Raw genomic sequence first — 18,762 nt, 5'->3', positions numbered from 1 at the left:
CTTTATGCTTTATTCAAGACATTGGTGGGGACACCTGGTAGCTCTATGATCTCCCCTCTTCTGCCTTGGGACAGCCCCTCTCCCATAAGCCGTGATGGCAAGAGAGCTGCGTCCATAATCTTCATGTGTGTTTCTCTCCAACACCTTTGTAAGGGGCAGGATTGTGGCCAGCGTGTATTGATTCTTCATTCTGCACTTTAGAAATCCAATGTTTCATTGTTCAAATTTGTTTCAGGAAATCTCCTTAAAAACATTTTAAATAAGGAATTCAGATATTAACAGATGTAGTCTGTCAATGCCCTGACTTTTCTTTTTCCCACATTAACTGAGCTCCAGCAGTTAATCCATGTAACAACTAGCACTTACACAAAATAACTCAAAAGTACAAAATGCTTGGCGTTTGTTTCATTTCATATATTGATGGATGTAGCCACTTAGTCTTTTTTTTAATAACTAGCTATTAGCTGAATTTCACACATCAACTGTTAAATATATGTAAACAAAATACAGCTGTGTCAAATAAACTGCACTTGATTAGCTCCTGTGACTTCAGCAAACCTCATAAACAATGATGAAGTCACACCCAAAGGTTCTCAGTCGTAAGTCTTGCTTTACTTCTAAAGAAAGCCGTGCTAGTCAGCTGTTAAATTCCACATCTCCGTTGAAAAGCAGAAGGTAGGGAACATAGGATTCTTGTGTTTTTGTGTTGTTACTTTTAAAGGTGTTAATGCCAGCATCAGGCCACCCTTTGTCAATCGCACTCCAGTGCCAACGTTTGCTTACTAAGATATTAATTTAACTTGCTTTCTTGTATCATGTCATATTGAGGTTGCAGCTGTGGATGAACTGCCCAGGCCAGTACACAGAAACTTTTCTGGCTAGGAGAGAACAGTGATAGTTGTGGTTCCTGGAGTCTGGACTTCCTTAAGGTTCTATGGGTTGGATCCAGATTTACACTGGATCAGCTGTGTTGGCCGGAGTGGATCTCCACATCCCCTCCTTCCCATGGCTGCCACTCTAGCCCATTGAAAATGCTACACAGAGACCTGGTTCACACAACACGACAGGCCACTATGGTTTAATTTACTCACGGGGGCTGTTACATCATGCCAGGTGCCTGTGGGCGCCATTTCTGCATAGCACCCACAGGTGCCCAGCTTGCTGTGGTTGTCGTGTCATGCAAACCCAGGCGGTAGGGGTTGTCTGAAGGTTAGACAACCCTCAAATCATCCTGAAACAAGCCATGGGGTTATTGAGGGCTGTCCAACTCTCAAACAACCCCTGCCGTCCGGGTTTGCATGACACAACAACCCACGGCAAGCTGGGCACCTGACACAACAAGACAGCCCCCATGGGTAAATTAACCCATGGTGGGCTGTCTTATGGATGTACAAATCCCTTACCTGGTTCCGGTCGGGGCATCCACTGGGGGGGGGGAGGTGATCCATTCCTCCCCCTGGAATCCTTGACAGGGGGGAAGACAATCCGGTCCTCCCCCCCGAAATCCTGCCTGGCTGGTTCCACTCCGCAGCAATGCCGCGGAGCCGCCGGCCAGGCCGATCTGCAGCAGGGCCTCCAGCCATGATAGGCTACGTAAATATTTACGTAGCCTATCACGGCTAAAGCAGGAATGCAAATGGCGGCCGCTACGCCATTTGTGCCCCTGCTCTTTGCCGTAATAGGCTATGTAAGTATTTACGTAGCCTATCACGGTAAAGGCAGCCACGCAAATGGTGGCCGCTGCGCCATTTGCATGGCTGCCTTTACCGTGATAGGCTACATAAATACTTATGTAGCCTATCACGGCAAAGAGCAGGGGCGCAAATGGCATAGCGGCCGCCATTTGCGTCCCTGCTCTTTGCTGTGATAGGCTACGTAAATACTTACGTAGCCTATCACAGCTGCCTGCAAGCACGCAAATGGCGGCTGCTACGATGGCTGCCATTTGCGGCCGCAGCAGCAGCCGGCCGGGAGACCAGCTGGAGCTGCTGCCGCCGCATCCGCCCCAGGTAAGCTCCGTCCCGGGGGGATTCTGTAGGGTGGCAGGGGGCGGGAGGCTGTTCCGCCACAGATTCTGGGTGCCTGGCTTGCCGTGGGTTGTTGTGTCGTGCAGACCCAGACGGCAGGGGTTGTTTGAGGGTTGGACAGCTGTCAAAAACCCCATGGCTTGTTTTAGGGTGATTTGAGGGTTGTCTAGCCTTCAGACAACCCTCACTGCAGTCTGTGGCGGAATTCTCTGACATCCCTAGCTGTCATGTTGTGTGAACCAAGTCAGAGAGTCAGGAGACCCCACAGAATTGGATGAGCTGTGGTATGGGGAAGAGGGGAATCTCCCCAAATCAGGCGGAGGGAAGCACAGCCCTTTCTCTCACAGAAGGCATATTCTGGATCCAACCCTTTGTGTATGGAGAGAATGACTGTGGCTTTAGTCCTGCTGTTTCTGTGGGTTTCAGCAGTTATCTACGGGCTTAGTGTGAATGATTTTCATAAACCTCAGATCAGTCATAAAGTGTAACTTACTTTACGTGTGGCTAAAGAAGCTCTTGGAATTTGTATTGAATAGCTTGATTTCTTCCACATATAATATTTTTAAGAAAATTATCATCTTTGGATATTTCCAGTGGGCATTTTTTTAAATGAACCATAAGATAGGAAATTAAAGACTGTTAATGTAGCATAGGACAAAAAATCAGTGGTACGCATTCCTCAGAACCTAGATGCTTAATGGAAAGTGAAGTAGTTACTTATAGATTATGTGCTGTTGTGTGCTGAAGTATTTGACTAAATCTAGACTTGAACAATGTAGTTGTGCTCTGATATAACTCCATAGAAACAGAACAAATAGGAAATACGTGTTTGGAGCAATAGAGCACCATAATGTAATTGTAGAACATTAGATGTATATTGCAGATGTAAATACAATCATAGATTCAACACTGGAACAGGATATTTCAAGATTTCAAACATATATACATACCACTTAGCATGTCATAATCGATTGTATCTATAAAGTTTTCTAAAAAGCAAAGTTGCCATACTTAGATGGAAACATATTGTAATTAGAGATGTGTGACTCCATCCTGTGTTTGCTTCAGAAACCATTTGAGTTTTTCAGATATTCCTGTTGAATGCTTAAAAAAAAACCCTTGAGGGATTTTTCAAGCATCCAACAAAATCCACTGCCAGGTCCCTTCCTCCTGTGTTCGGCTGCTGGGCGCGTAGAAGTATAATAATAAATTAATTAATTAATAGCAGGCAGGGGAAAGCTAAATACAGGAGAGGTTTGTTGTGACCTTTATAATGGGAAAATGTTAATACAGTAGAATTAGGACACAGAGAAAACTTAACCATCCCATTCTTCTTAGCAGGAAAGAATGACTAAGGAGGATGGGATTTATAATTTTTCTGCCTCCTAGTTTTATTCATGAAACTTAGAAAATTGCAAGTTTCATAGTCTCTGGCTGGATATGGCACTTCTGAGAATTCTCAGGACTGTCATTTCAGGTAAGGACAGGCCCCATATAGGAGTCACTGACAGTGGATAATTCCAGTCCATTGGCAAAGGTTGGGGGAGGGTTGCTTGTGGTGGATAGGAAAGGAGGTCTGGCTAGGAGCAGAGGTGGGATGTGAACACAGTTTGGAGCTGGCCTCAAAGCTGAGGGGGTCAAACATGAGAGTTTGAAGGGAAGAGCCGTAGCTCAGTGGCAGAGCATCTGATTTGCATGCAAAGCTTCCCAGGTTCAATCCCCGGTGTCTCCAGGTAGGGCTGGAAAAACTCCTGCCTGAAACCTTGGAGATTCATTGCTGCCAGTCAGTGTCGACAGTACTGGGCTAGATGGACAAATGGTCTGACTCGGTGTAAGGCAGCCTCCTATGATGTTATGTTCCTATGAATTCTGAACACTCAAAAATTCAAAGTTCATCACACCACATTGCAATGATGAATCTGTTGGCTTTCTTGCATCCTTGATGCTATGAGAACAAGCAGTAGTCCCCCAGCACCACTTTTTGGGAGCACCCAGCCAGATAAGATCAGCACCACTGTAACATAGTGCCCCCAAGTCCTATATTGGCCATACACCACAGAATGGTCAATGGTATAAAATGCCACTGAGAGGTCCAGCAGAACCAAGAGCAATGCACTCCCCTCCCCCAATTAATTCCCCATCAGGGAATTATACCAAGGTGACCAAGACTGCTTCAATACCAAAATATGGCCTAAACTCAAATTGGAAAGGATCAAAATAATCAGCTTCATCCAAGGCCTGGACTTGAGTCACCCACACTCCCTCTAGGACTACGCCCAGAAAAGGGTAATTGGAGTCTGGCCAATAGTTATTTAGAGTGGTGGGATCCAGCAATGTTTTTTTCCTTTTCAAAAATGGCCTTACCACAGCTTCCTTTAAAGCAGGGGTGGGAAACTTATGTCCCTCCCAATGTTTTGGCCTACAAATGCAACATATCTCACCATTGGCTATTCTAGCCTGGGCTGATGGGAGTTGTAGGCCAAAATATTGGGAAGGCCACAAGTTTCTCACCCCTGCTTTAAAGGAACTGGAACACAGCCTGCCCCAAAGAAAGCGTTTACCACCACCACCACCCAGCTGGTCAGTCCTTCTCGGGCAACTTTTACTGACAAGGGTCCAACAAACAGGTGGTTGGCTTCACTCCTCCAAGCAACTTGTCCATGTCCTCAGGTTTAACATGATGAAACTCATGCATCAAAACTGCATAGTCGGCTGTCTCAATCATCAACCCAGAGCCTGTTCTCAGTGTGGAGTCCAAGTCAGATGCAAGTGATTTCCCCAACAAAGTGCTTTGCAAACTTGTCAGAGTGGATTGCTGAAAACTGCCTCTTCTAATTCTGGGGCCCAGAACATAGCAGCTCCTTTACAACTCGAAACAACTCTGCTGGATGACACTGTGGTGATGCAGTGTGGGAGAGCAGTTCTGAAAACCCTTGCTCAGAGTTCTACAATTTGGTTCAGATCATTGTGTTTGCTTGTCCCATTTCCCTCATAGACTTCTGTATCTTTGCTGGAACTCATTATTATTGTATGGAAAAGAACTTTTTAAGGGCTTTTTGAAGCAGAATAATATAATATCCTATTCAGAAATAAAAGCAAATTAAATGGGGTTCCCCCCATCCTTCAAATTCTTTCAAATTTGATCAATTATCAATTAAATCAAACCAACACATAAAAGATATGACAGAATTTGACTGACTAATAATGAGACATAAAAACATCTATTGTGTAAGAAATCACTTAAAATATGAACTAGAATTCGAATAGGTTAAAGATTATATGGCAAGGGAGCACAAAGTATTGGAAATAATATTCCAATGGAAATTTGGTAAAGCTTGTGGAGTAAGAGCCATACTTTTTCATTAAACATGTCTATTAGAGAAAATCTATATCAAGTGATGATGAGATGGTATATAACACCAGTTAAAATAAGAATTATTCAATTAATTGTTGGAAATGTCAGCAGTGCATAGATTTTATACCATTTATGGTGCGAATGTCCTTTGCAAAAAGTAATGGAGAATGATGAATAAAAATATGGAGGAAATATGACATTACAAAATCCCTTGTTTCATCTTCTTGATTTTATGGATGGATTTGTTAGTCAACAACATAAGGAATTAACAGCTGCAGCAAGATTATTAGTTGCAAATATGTGGAAAGGACAAATAACACCTGGGAATGGGTGGTTGGATAAAATTTGGAATTTTGCTATTGGGGCAAAATTAACATATTAATTAAGAACAGCAGAAAAAAGACAGGGGACAAATTTGAAAAAAAATAGAAATGCTTTATTACCTTTTGTGGAAGTAAATCAATATATGCAAATATTCAGTTTTGTTTTTCAACAACCTGATTTAGTTATTGATAAAATATTTGGAGATATAAAGAAAATAAAATTGTTTATTGGTAACTTTGCATTCTGCATAAAAACATTCATATATATATATATATATATATACACACACACACACACACACTCACACATGCATACATACACACACATACATACATATATATATATACACACACACACACATATATATATATATATACACACACATACACACACACACATATATATATATATAGTGTGAAAATGTATATCCTTCTTCAAGTAATTCAGAGAAGGGATGTCTTACTGATATATGTATTGTAATATTTATTGTCTTACTCCTATTGTATGGGGGGAGTTCAGGATATTGTTTGTACCAACACTAAACATGTACAAAAATATTGTATACGTATATGTTAAAGGTGATATCGCACAACAATTTATGTGATCAAAATTGTCTGCATTGCTTAGGACAGGTAGGTGGATTGCCCTGCCTTTCCTTTTGGTCTCTTACAACTCTGATTCTATTCAAACCCACATACAATCTTGAAAGTACTGAAACCTTAAGATGTAAACTGTATATGTGTATGAAGGGGGGAAAAGGCAGAAGAGCACATCAAATATACAATGAGTGCTTTAAGCAACATACTGTGAGCAGTTAAGTATAATGTACTGTTTACAATTTGAAGAGAGAGGTTGGGTTCAACTTTCTTTACAATTTTTCTTCTAAAGAAGATCAATCCGTGTTAAGAAGCCTGAAAGATTCTGTGGGTACAGTACTCGCTATAACATCTACCGCTCATGGATATTTGACTTCATGGAGGAATCTCCAAATAATCTCTGTTAACTTTGGCTGTTCTTTATTTAGGCGCCTGAACAGAAATAAACTACAAGTTCTTCCAGAGCTCCTTTTTCAGAGCACACTGAAGCTAACCAGACTGTAAGTATAGTTTTTATTTTTGGCATACTATATACACTTTGTTTAGTTTCTAAGTCAGCAATTTTGGCTGTGAGGTTTTGGTATGATGCCTTCTTGAAGTGGATTTTGAAATGTAACCTGGTTTATTGTACAAGCTTTTTTCTGAGAAACAAATTTTAGAAACGTTTCCTTGTCTTTTTCTTGGTGCTATAGATTGATTGAGAAATCAACTCCTTTTCAATGGCCGTGTTTGGATCTGCTCCCTGCTCCCTTCATCTCCTGTAGCGCAGCTGCAAGAAGATCAGAAGCTTCCACTTCCACTTTAGATTAGCCACATTAGCATATTGTCTGAATCCTAAACTATGGTTAATATTAACTAAATTGTGTTGAAACAAGCCAGCCTCATAACCCATGGTTTGAAGTTGGCTTGTTTCAGACAAACCATACTTAACCACAGTTTGTCAGGTTCGGGCAACATAGCAAGCTATGGTTAATTAAAAATGGAAATAAAAGCTCCCAGTCTCTTCATGGCCATGCTGGAGGATCAGAGGGGAGAGGACATGAGCACTGGGGGACTGCAAGCTCATTATTGTGGCATCTGAATCCTGTCAATGCGTTTTGGACAGAAAGTGTTTTGTAGGTTGGTGTCCATAAAGGCAGTGATTTTGGTATATTCAAGCTGTAATAATGGCTTTACAATATCTCTTGATGCCTGAAGGAATGTTGTGATGATTGTCACGTCTCATGTCTCTTTAAGTATGTGCTAGATACATGTGAAGTAAGCATGGTCATGAATGAACTGGCAGTGTCTAGGTCAAATCTCTAAAGAAAATTTACAGTAAGATTTTATTTATTTATTTCATTTATGTTCCAACTTTTTTCCCAAGATGGTTGTTGATCATATTTGTATGAGGGAAAAACAGAACATTTTCTGAACTTGATGTATTGAAAGACATATGTCGCTTAATAAATTTCTTACAAGTGTTTTATCCTGATTTATAAAAAGATCAATTTAAATCAGAATATATGCAAGATTTACATATTGGCTGCATCACGGGCACTATAAAAAAATGGTATTGCTAACCTGGCAGCCTCAGCATATGAATGGTTCCCAGAATACTAATGGATCTTGTGATCAACCAAATCCTCCATTTCCAGCCAACGTTAACAATAGCAATGATGATTATGATAAAGGTTGTTCTAGAAATGCGTAGCGTTTCATGCATGTAGGCAATGTCTTTTCCACAGTGTACAGTTAAGCTTTGCAGATATGTTTACTGTACAAGAATGGAGGGTTCGAAGGTTACCTTGTTTGTTTTATGTGAAAAGGATTTTGTGGATTTCAGCCAACTCTTAGTAACATGGATGCTTCATAACTTATACCAACCTGGTGCCCTCTGGATGTTTGGACTTCACCTCCCAACAGCCCCAGCAAGCATGGCCAGTTGTCAGGAATGCTGGGAGTTGTAGTCTAAAACATCTCAAGGGCACCAAGTTGGGGAAGGCTGACTTATACTTTCAGTAACAGTTAAAGTGAGTGAAAATGTGTTGTTCCCTTGATAAGCTGTTGAACAACTTGCATCACTATGAAGAAGGGTTGCAGCCTTTGTGTAGATAAAACAGAGGAACTACTTGGACAGCTCCCTAGAAACTGAATGTAAAGGAAAGGGGTAATCAAATAGCAGTACCCTTCAATTACAGAATAAGTCTGCAGCTTCTGTAGTTATTTACATGGTCCTTTGTGATATCTGTTTGACATTACTGGTAGGAATATACAGGAGAATCAACCTTAAAATGGAATGCAAAGCATCCTTTTAAATGTGTTTGATTCATATATTATTTTAGTCTTCCGTGCCAGGAGGAGGAGCCTGGAACATATTCATTGCATGCTTGATTTTTCTTCCAAGGTTGTTTCGTTGAGGTTTCACAATGCGTTACTTATAGTGCAATTGCTTTCGTGCTCCCAATACAAAAGGGAAAAGCTAAATAAATAAATAGTGGCAACCGGGAACAATAAAGCAAAAAAGGAAATTGCTCTTCCTGTAACATACAGAAGATTTTTGCAGTCCGCCCCCAAGTATGTTACTTAAATCATAGGCTTCCAGGAAGTCTGGCCAGATTTTCTGGAAATAGGTCTATGGAGATCTTACATTTAGTTTTGATGGAAATGGATGAATTCAGTTACTCACAGGTACCCCGAAACTATACCACTATTAGAATAACTAATATTCTAATTATTAATATTATTACAGTCACTATTCAAATAACTGAATCCCGACATACATAATAAAGAAATGACTTGGCTAGTCAATATTCATTGCTTTGCCATGTGATCAAAACAAAACTGACATTTAAACATTTCCATTTAGCAAGCGGATGAGATGCTTCATATAGATTTGAAAAAGCCTTGTACTTTGAGCCTACAACCGTGGCAGAAGCATACAGTTCTTTAGAGCTGTAACTAGTAAGCTTTTCTTGTGTTTTTCCCCCACTGTTTTTTGTGTGTGTATGGCAGTGGTGGTAGTGATGCAGGGGGTACACATCAGTTCAGTTTTACTCATTTCTTCCAAGTGAGTGCACCCAATCCTAATTATTGTACTGGGCTAGTAAAACCTCTAAGTTCGATTCTTTTTGCACCAGCACTGGCACAGCAGAAGAGTCCTTTGAATACCAGTTGCTAGGAAACAGGAGCAGGAAGGTACAATTGCGTTCCTGTCCTGCTGTGGGCTTCCAACATCTCACTGGCCACTGTGGAAACAGAATGGTGCTGGACTAGATAGTCCTTTGGTCTGATCTGGCAGGGCTGTTTTTATGTTCTTAACTTTAGTGTACTCAGGTGATTGTAAGCAGTCTTCTGTGATTTCCCCAGCTCACTGACCATTGAGTGGTGTGTCTTCCATGGGTTTAAAACCCATTGGTAGAGAGTGTAGATGGAGATGGATAAGAGCGCCTCAAGTGCTTTGGACTGGAAAAGACAGTGAAATCAAACTTTGCTTGGTAAAGCAGACCAATGAGGGCATTAGCAGAATTCACTAGCGATATTCATTTCCCTTTTTCTCTCAACCTTCGGTGCTGAAGCAGGTAGCAACAATAAAACTAGCAAGATAAAACACCCAGTTATAACATAAACATTATTTTAAACTGATTACAATTACCCCAGATTTGCAGAAACACTTTTTAAAAGCCAGCCCAAAACAAACCCAAACAAAAACTTAGGGTGCTTCTGGAAAATTCCACCGAAGCTAGAATAATGGTAAAAGGAATGCATGGAGAGTCTGGACATTCCTTGTTCAAATTAGAAATGAGTTGAAATTCATTCATTTTTTATTTATTCAAAATTATTTTTTGTTGTTGTTCAGTCGTTAAGTCGTGTCCGACTCTTCGTGACCCCATGAACCATAGCACGCCAGGCCTTCCTGTCCTCCGCTCTCTCCCGGAGTGTGCTCAAGTTCATATTCATTGCATCGGTGATGCTATCTAGCCATCCTCTGCCGTCCCCTTCTCCTTTTGCCTTCAATCTTTCCCAGCATCACAGTCTTTTCCAGGGAGTTTTCTCTTCACATTAGGTGGCCAAAATATTTGAGCTTCAGCTTTAGGCCACCTTTAAAGGTAGATCCCTCTCTGAAGCCATCTAATTAGTTTTGTTTTAGCTTTTATTTTCACAAAAGACATTTATATTTTTTAGATGCCTTTGAGTGCCACTGTGCATTTTTGTGTATTTTTCATCCAAAACATAAGAACGAACTGTGCAAACGCCTCCAAAGACTGATTTTTAAGACCCCATACTTGCATGAAGTTTGGGATCTGGGTTTCCTTTGATATGACTGAGCTAAAGTTTAAACAGCATGATTTTATATGCTGTCTGTGAACCTGTTCCCCAGCCCACATAATTGTAGACAAAGACTCTGAGCAGCACTAGGGCAGTGCTGTTACCCATTATATGGGCTGGGGCAAAAGCTTATGGATAGTAGGGACACTCTCTCATAGGGGAGCTTTCACAAGCTTGGTCAGAAAAGCTTAGGGATTGCACAACTCTTTTGTCACAGTGCTAGGAGCAACTCTTGAGCTATGTATGCCTTACACAGCTCCCCAGAGCTTTAAAAATCAGTCTTCAGGATTTTTGCATAGTTCTGTCTAAGGTATGATGAGTGATGGGAACTTGGAGAAAAGAACTGGAGAAATTTTTTTGACTTAAGTGCAATTTGCTGAGCAGTTTGATGACAGCTGGGTTCACCCAACATGTTGTCTGACCGCAGTGTGTTTTCTGCAGGGAGGCTTGTTAACTATGCAGTGTAGTTTATTTTTCTTGAACAAGCCACCTTGAGAAACCATAGCTTGTTGTTGGGTTGTTAACAAGCCATACTGCATGGTTAATGAGCAACCCTGCAGAAAAAGCACTGGATTCAGACAACACGATAACCCACCCTACAGAAAATGCATTGCGTTCAGACAACACAATAACTCTAACTCATGTTATTAGCATGTTTTGTGAACCCAAGTGTCTCCTCAATTTAACCTGCAACTTTTGACATGGAGATTTGGCTCCACTCTAGTTCAAATCTTGCCATAGTCATGAACTCACTACAAGGTCTTACGTAACCCACTTCTTCTCAACACTTCTGGATCCGTAATATAAGGATAAAAATACTGGCCTATCTTACAGGTTTGTTGTAAGCATTACTTACATGGAAGCGCTTTGATCATTTAGAAAAAATGCTACACAAATACTCACAAATACAAAGTATTTTCTATCTGATGTCAAGAGTATCAACACCGAAAGCACCTTTGAGTCGTGTTGCTGCTCAGACTTGGTACATACTAGCTACAGTCATGGGCACTTTTGGTTGATCTGGAAAACTGTGAATTAATGGTGAATATTAGTGTTGTTGCTGATGTTCTTCATTACCTGATTTGGAATATGGGTTTTACTAGCTTGTCATGCTTGGATATATTGTGAATCAAATGTCATTTCCCTGTGATGTTCTTCATGGCTCAGAATGAAAAAACGAGTTTCTGTCCATGCATGGAATTTGCTTTTAGTTTTATTTTGTTTAGTATACTTGTGTCCAAGTCATGGACACTAATTATGACTTAGACAGAACTAAGCAAACACTCCCAAAGGGTGGGCTTTTTAATTCTCCAGGAAACTGTAGAAAAGTCCAAGGAAGCACCAGGACCTTGGTGACAAGGAGTTGTACAGTCCCCTGCACGTCTTACCAACCTCTGGGAAGCTCCCCAGCCCAAGTGACTCAGAGCTTATACAGATGTTTTATGTTATTTCTGTTACCTCTCCCCCATTCACTGTTTTCTGGAAGTTTTTAGCTTATGGTAAGACCAAAATCCTTTCTGCCTTGCAAACAGTGACTCTGGTTGCAAATAACCTCAGGTTTATATCTAGTTGTCCATTTCTACTGAACATGTAAGACATGTATTTCTAATTTCTGGGCCCCAGTTGCTTAGGACTTTTGGGGGGTAAAAAACAGCACCATGAAATGTGCCTTGAAGTTAGTTGGCATCTAATGTAGACACAAACAACGCTTGGGGTATGAGGGAGAAAACTAAACTTGTGAGGCAAGTGCCTTGTGAGAATACGCCCTTAAATTCAAGGTCTCCTCTCATGTGAGAGCAGGTGCTAGTAGGTCACCTTTTAAATGAGCTCAAATTATTAAGCATTGCCAGGGCAAAAGGAACATGGCCAAAGGAAACAGGGGTTGCTATGGTTTTGGCTCACTCAGGAATTGTGGCTTCACTGTGTACAGATCCCAGCAGGTCTGTTCAGAAGATGGTAAATAATTACAAGGAACACCAGGTCTCGAGGGGGCACTTCAGGTTTGAAAGGATGTTCACTAGGTCAGAGGTGACGCCTACAGACTGCCGAGAGGCTCTTGTACCATTTATCAAGCCAGAGCTATTTTTATTGCTTGCGTTGCGCTCCGACTCTAAATGGCATAATATGAGCAAAATCATGTCTGGAAAAGTGACTCTGGTTGCTCATCCTTGTGGCATCTTTCCGTTCAGTCTATTTCCAACGCAAAGCAAAGGGCTCTGCTTATTTTCTTAAAGTATGAAAGGAACGTTAACAAATTATCTGAACTGAGTAGGAAACAAATGAAGGGACGTCAGAAAGTGAAAAATTGAGGTTCCATCCTGGATTTCCAGTCTCCCATGTGTGAAGTTAGCTACTCAAAACTAATATGTGCAGATGTTTCCCTTTTTTTCTTATGTGGCAAAAGGGAAAGAGAAGCAACAGTGAGTGTAAAGGCATAATCATGAGTTTCAAATATGTTGGGGTCCCCCCTTCCAATGCTTGTGGCATGTTATGCTGATTCTGGCAAGTATTTTGTTGTTTAGGAAATGTCTTCATAATGTTCTGAGAGAGATGAATCTTAATTCTCTCAACAGATGAAAAAAAGAGTTTCTCTTTGCCTACTTCCAGTTTGTTTGCCCAATTAGTGGCTGGACCTGAAGAACTTTCTTTTGAAGATCACAGGCTTAAGGCAGATGCTAGTTTGTGTAGTATTTGAGAGCCAGTGAGTATACCTGAATTACTAGGATACCTGGGTTTAAATCTCCATTCAAGGCCATTTCATAGATTATACAGCAGCAAATCCAGGTTTGCCAATGAGCATTCACTTGGCTGGTAGCCACAGCTAATCTTGAAATGGGTGTTATCAGACTGCCATTCGTTGAATTCATAATTCATACTTTTAAAGTGTACACTTAAAATAAAAATTTGCTATACACTTCCACATGTGCGAAGTGTCTGCACCTTTTGGCACTCCTTGGCAGCTGGCAAAACCTTGTGCTTGGTTCTCACCCAGAACTTCCTTCCAGGGAGAAGGGCCTTAATATTTATTTATTTATTTATTCATTTATTTATTACAGCATTTATATACTGCTCCAAAGCTAAACAGATTTTGGAGCGGTGGACAATAAAAGATAAAATGATAAAAAGATAAAAGATATAAAACACCATATTGGCAATTATTATTTTTTGAAACAGGTTCCCAATAAAAACTGGCTGGTCAGTCAAGGAAGGCTTCCTGGTATAAAGCTGTTTTCAGGAGGCACCGGAAACAAAACATGTTTGTGCCTGCCTGACTTCCAGAGGCAGGGAGTTCCATAGAGAGGGGGGCCACCACACTGAAAGCTACCATGCTAAGTTTTGGAGGTGCTTGAATGCCTCCCAAACAAGCCCCTTTCCTCCTCCCTGGCTTTAAGCAGGGTTGGGAGCCAGGATGTTCCTCACCTTTTCCTGGAAAAGATTGGCATGTGCTCCTCCCTGACATAGTGCTGACTTAGAGACTTAGAAAGCGGTGTCACGGTGCTCTTAGCCTCTCAGAGGCTCATTGTGAAGGCAGGGACAGCTCTCTGCCATTTCCAGGCTGTGGAGAACAGTTGGGGCTATTGCTGGAATCATCGTCATCATCATCTCACCAGTGGTTAGCTGGTCATTTTGGACCTGTGGCTATGACATTTCCTGGGTGGCCTTGTTCAAGTTATTATCTGTTTATTTAACTTCTATCCCGCCTTTCTGCCAAAAGAAATGGTATTCAAGGCGGCTAACAATAAAATCGAGGTTCACCAAGTCAAAAACAAATAAATTGAAAACACAATAATATTAACCTAATTTATCTCACAGATTTGTTATGAGGATGAAATGAGATAATCCCATATAGCTGCCTTGAGCTTCTATGAGGAAGGGAAGAAGGGATACAAATGTGATAAATAATCACCTAGTTTGGCAACTATGACCCATTTTGGCACTCGGGGATTATTTGAACCCTAGACAAGTTTTTCTGCTCACAGTTGTTAGGCACATATTTAGAGATAATCACTAGAGTAGATTTAGATGCCAGAAGAGAAGCACAGTGGATGTTTTTCGTAGTGGAATGTATTTAAATATTACCAGGCATCCATTTAGAAAGAACAGTACACCAACCAATATAACCTGCAAAAACATTGCTCAAGTTGTGTATTTTGAAAGTTTCCACAAATATCGGTCAATCAATGTAATATGCACTCAAAATGGGATTTAGCCTCAGGTGATAACTTGTAAGCATTTTAAGCATGCTGTGAATGAAACTGGGAGACAGAGCTCTTCACAAGGGACTGTTCAGACACTAAGCTGACACAGAAAAGAGAACAAATGTGTGTGCCATCTAGGGTACTGTTACGGCATTTGCTTCTCTCACTGTTAACACCTGAGTAATTTGTGTGAGGCAAGAACATAACAAATTATCCCAGGGAACTACTTCAATTCACATCACTAATCTCTTTTTTCCTTTTTTTTTTTGGCATCAGGTTGCTGCAGGTACAGACTTGAGAATAAAGGTTGGATCCAGGGTTTTATACCTGCTGTCAGGAGCAACCTGAGCAGAATTCTACTGAAAATGCTTCCAGCTGTGGAAAGGAGGGGGGATTTTTGTCGATTTCTCCTCCCTCTGCAGCCTCCAACACTCCGGAGCACATTTTTGGTGGGCATAGGGGGAGTGCAAAAGGAGGGGGGAAATAGATAAAGATTGCTTCCTGCTCCATTCCACCAGAGGGAAGGCTCTTCTGGATTAGAAAACTTCTGCGGACAGAAGGAACCCTTCTGTCTGCGGGAGGCAAATGCTGGATCCACCCCAATTATTTTATTTGTAGGGGGAGAATACCAAAAATCATTGACATAATGAAGAATTAAGATATAAATGGATTTTTGTATTCAGGCCAATTTCCATGCTGTACGTTTTTATTATGATAAGCAAATGGTTATATTTTTTTTGTTGACTTCCTGTTACTGAATGCACAGAAGGTGGCCATAGTAGGTGCTTCTAGATTCCCTTGCAGCAAACAGCAGAGAGTTAGAAGTTGGCTAAGAAAACAGGTTAGAATGACTGTACTATTTGCTGAATATTATGTGTAATATGTGAATGAACTTCATAGCCAGATCCAGCATAAGGCATGAGAGAGACATCCATCACCATGACTAGAACCAGCTGAAAGCACAATCTCAGACTGTTGTCCGATGATGGATTTCTTCATACCAAAGACCTGAGAGCAGAAGCATAATTATCCAGAAAATAATTTTTGAAGATAAACAAAAGTCCCATTTGTAACTGACAGTTAGCCAATTTCCATCCTATCCTAGCATGTACAAGAGGAGAGGACTGGTGATTGGTAATAACTTCCTAAAATACATGTGGTCTACAATGCTTCTGTTGTTACCAAAGGGAAATCTCCTCCAACCTAGTGCCCTTCCAGATGTTTTGGACTAAAGCTCCCAGAATCCCTAAGCATTGGCTGTGCTGGCTGGGGCTAGTGGGAGTTGGTCCAAAACATCTGGAGGGCACCAAGTTAGGGAAGGCTGGATTTATGCTGATACAAGTTCAGAGTACTCAGCACTGGAAGGTGGCAGAATCTGAATTGACTTGCAAAAGGCAGTCCTTGTTCAAGTTTCGTAACTTTTAGTTCAGCCCAAAGCAGCTAAGGGTGCAATCCTATTGGGATAGGCAGCCACCTCCAGACTCGGATGTGACCGCCTAGCCAATGCAGGGCAGGAGAAGCGCGGAGGGGCTCATTCCCTTCACACTTCAGCTGCCCTGTATTTGCGGCTAGATAGCTGCCTTCCCTGCCCTGGAACGCCCCCAGGAATGCCCTGTTTTCACTGCTCCATGCTCCTCTTCTGATCTGCCTGCGAGGCAGCACGGGGGGGTGGGGAGTTTGGTTCCCAGAAACTGATGTGTCCTGTGGCCGTCTAGCTGCTGACTAGCAGCCACAGGATTGCTCCCTAAAATGTTTTACAGTGGTTAGTACTAGCTGTGGTCTGCTGTCTCAACTACAGTTAAGATTGCAGGTGTACAATGGAACCATGGTTTTCTAACCTGGTTTTTGGACAAACCCTAATAACTGTTTAGATATTCACATATAATAGTTAACTATATGATTAAGGAAAACAAACCATCATTAAGGGCTGTGTTTTCATAGGGCCTTTGTTTTGAATTGCACCCAGAATACGAGTACCATATTTTATTCATTTATTTCAGTGTTCAGTGGAATTATTGGAATACAGACAGAATGCTAAATGGTTCAGTTAAACCATACATTGCTTGGCAAATTTGAATAAGTTCTTATGCAGTTAAGTCACCAGCAAGACATTTTATGGCAATTATGCATGTTTTAGGAGGCAGATGGAGCATAAACTGAGGAAGACGTTTGCTTGTAGCTGAAGATATATTTGAGTTGTCAGTTGAACACTGGTTTATAGGTCATTAAATACATTTATCACTACAGAGACGAGCTTTGAACACATTTACAATCCTAGAACTGACTCTATTCAAATTATATTGTTTTAAGAAAATATTCTAATAGCATGGCTATGAAAGGTGTTTGCTTAATAACTGGATATAAAAAGTTTCTATCCACATACAACGTACAATTGCAAAGAGGTAAATGGCAGACATATGCCTGTGAAACCCCTGTGATCGCCAATTCACCAATAAGCTCACCTTTCTGTGACTGCCCATAAAAGGCTATTTCTAACTGCTCCTTCCCTCATTCCTTTGTACTTCCATGGAAACGTCTTGATGATGGAATTAGTACATGCTGTGGTTTTGTGGTTGGCTCTTGGATAACTAATGGGAAATTGTTGTGTGAAACACAATGCAAAAGGTTTACTAGTAGGCTATGACTGGTTTAAAAATTTATTAGTAAGCTAAATGGGCAAGTAAGAAAGTTTCCATATTAACCATTTGCACTGTAAAAAGCCATGGAAAACCTCTGTGCTACTGAAAAGTAAGAGACTGCTGATAAACTAGCTGTGAAAAGTAATTTAAATGGAGATGACCATCTTAGCTAACATACCTGCCTTTTGACTTGGTAGGACCAAGTCATAGCTATGTTTGTGTGACTCACTTCCTCCTCCCACATAGATGCATTTAAGAGTTTCATTTGCGAACGGTCTCAACAGTCTATGAATGAGTTGTTACATAAAACTGCATTAAGAGACTAAATTATTTCAGAAAGTGAAGTGGCATTTCTGGCATGTGATCTGAGTGCTACTTAAATGGAACAGACAGTATTTCTTCCTGAGACACTGATCTGCTAATCCTAATTTGACTAATCCAGAGAAATAAAAGGATGTTTTTGTTTGTTTGTTTTTGTGTGTTTAAGCTCTTTTGAACTGGGTTCTGTGCCAGGGCTCAAACTGAACTGTAAAACACCTGGTTTATATAAGCTATTGAAGGTTCTGTTGTAATAAACATGGGGAGGATTTTATAAACAACTATTTTACATTTTAAATATTTTTATAATTGTTTTAAGCATGAGGGGTTTTTTTAGAGGAACAGTTGCATTTTGTGAATGTTGTGAGCCACTTTGGAGACTCTGGTCAAAAAGCAGGATGCTCATCTAACAAGTAAATAAAATTTGCAACAGAAATGGTGTTAAGGGAGGGAGCAATGTGTTCTTTGACTTACAAATCAAGACAGAAATTGGGAAACAGTAGCTTATGGACACCATTACATGTGCTGAGTTAATACTTTGCCACTGGATTAATGCGTATTATTAATGCCCCTTTGGAGTCATCACCAGTCATAAAGCCTGAGAGATGTATGAACCCATGTGGAGACCAATGAAAATTGTATGTGTGATGGCCATTTCACCAACTGGTGATGCAAGGCAAAGCAGAGGTGAAGTTGAGATGGGTGGGTGTGGGCATGCTGAAAGGGCAACAGAGGTCTATAGCCAGTCCCCAGATTTCTCAAAACAATGAGTAAGACTGATGTTGAAATGTTTATGAGGGAGCCTGGCTGTTTGCTGACAGTGCTGGCTTCAGGTTTTGAGGGCTATTGAGCAAAGCATTCTCAATGGGCTCTCTCCCTCAGTGAGTCTCCCTTCTCACTGCCATTATCACTTGTTGCTACTGCTCCTCCTACACTTTCTCATCATGCTGCCATTGATAGGCAGAGTGCTAGTGAGCAAGTCAGTCCCTATTGCTC

The 18,762-nt window shown here is 41.0% G+C and overlaps 1 protein-coding gene across 1 annotated transcript in view; it reads left to right on the top strand.

Moving 5' to 3' along the window:
* The window catches only part of SLIT3 (slit guidance ligand 3), a 693,114-nt gene that overhangs the window by 78,806 nt on the left and 595,546 nt on the right, over nt 1-18,762 (top strand). The window contains exon 4 of the mRNA XM_084838630.1: nt 6,731-6,802. Coding sequence (XP_084694756.1) covers nt 6,731-6,802 — 72 coding nt within the window. The remainder of the gene's footprint in view (nt 1-6,730; nt 6,803-18,762) is intronic.

The sequence above is a fragment of the Heloderma suspectum genome, chromosome 2, assembly GCF_057233095.1.
Source record: "Heloderma suspectum isolate Gila_16-S chromosome 2, 16-S_ref, whole genome shotgun sequence".
Classification (NCBI taxonomy): Eukaryota; Metazoa; Chordata; class Lepidosauria; order Squamata; family Helodermatidae; genus Heloderma; species Heloderma suspectum.
Note: the sequence above shows the minus strand (reverse complement) of the source record. Positions and strands in the feature narration are given on the sequence as shown.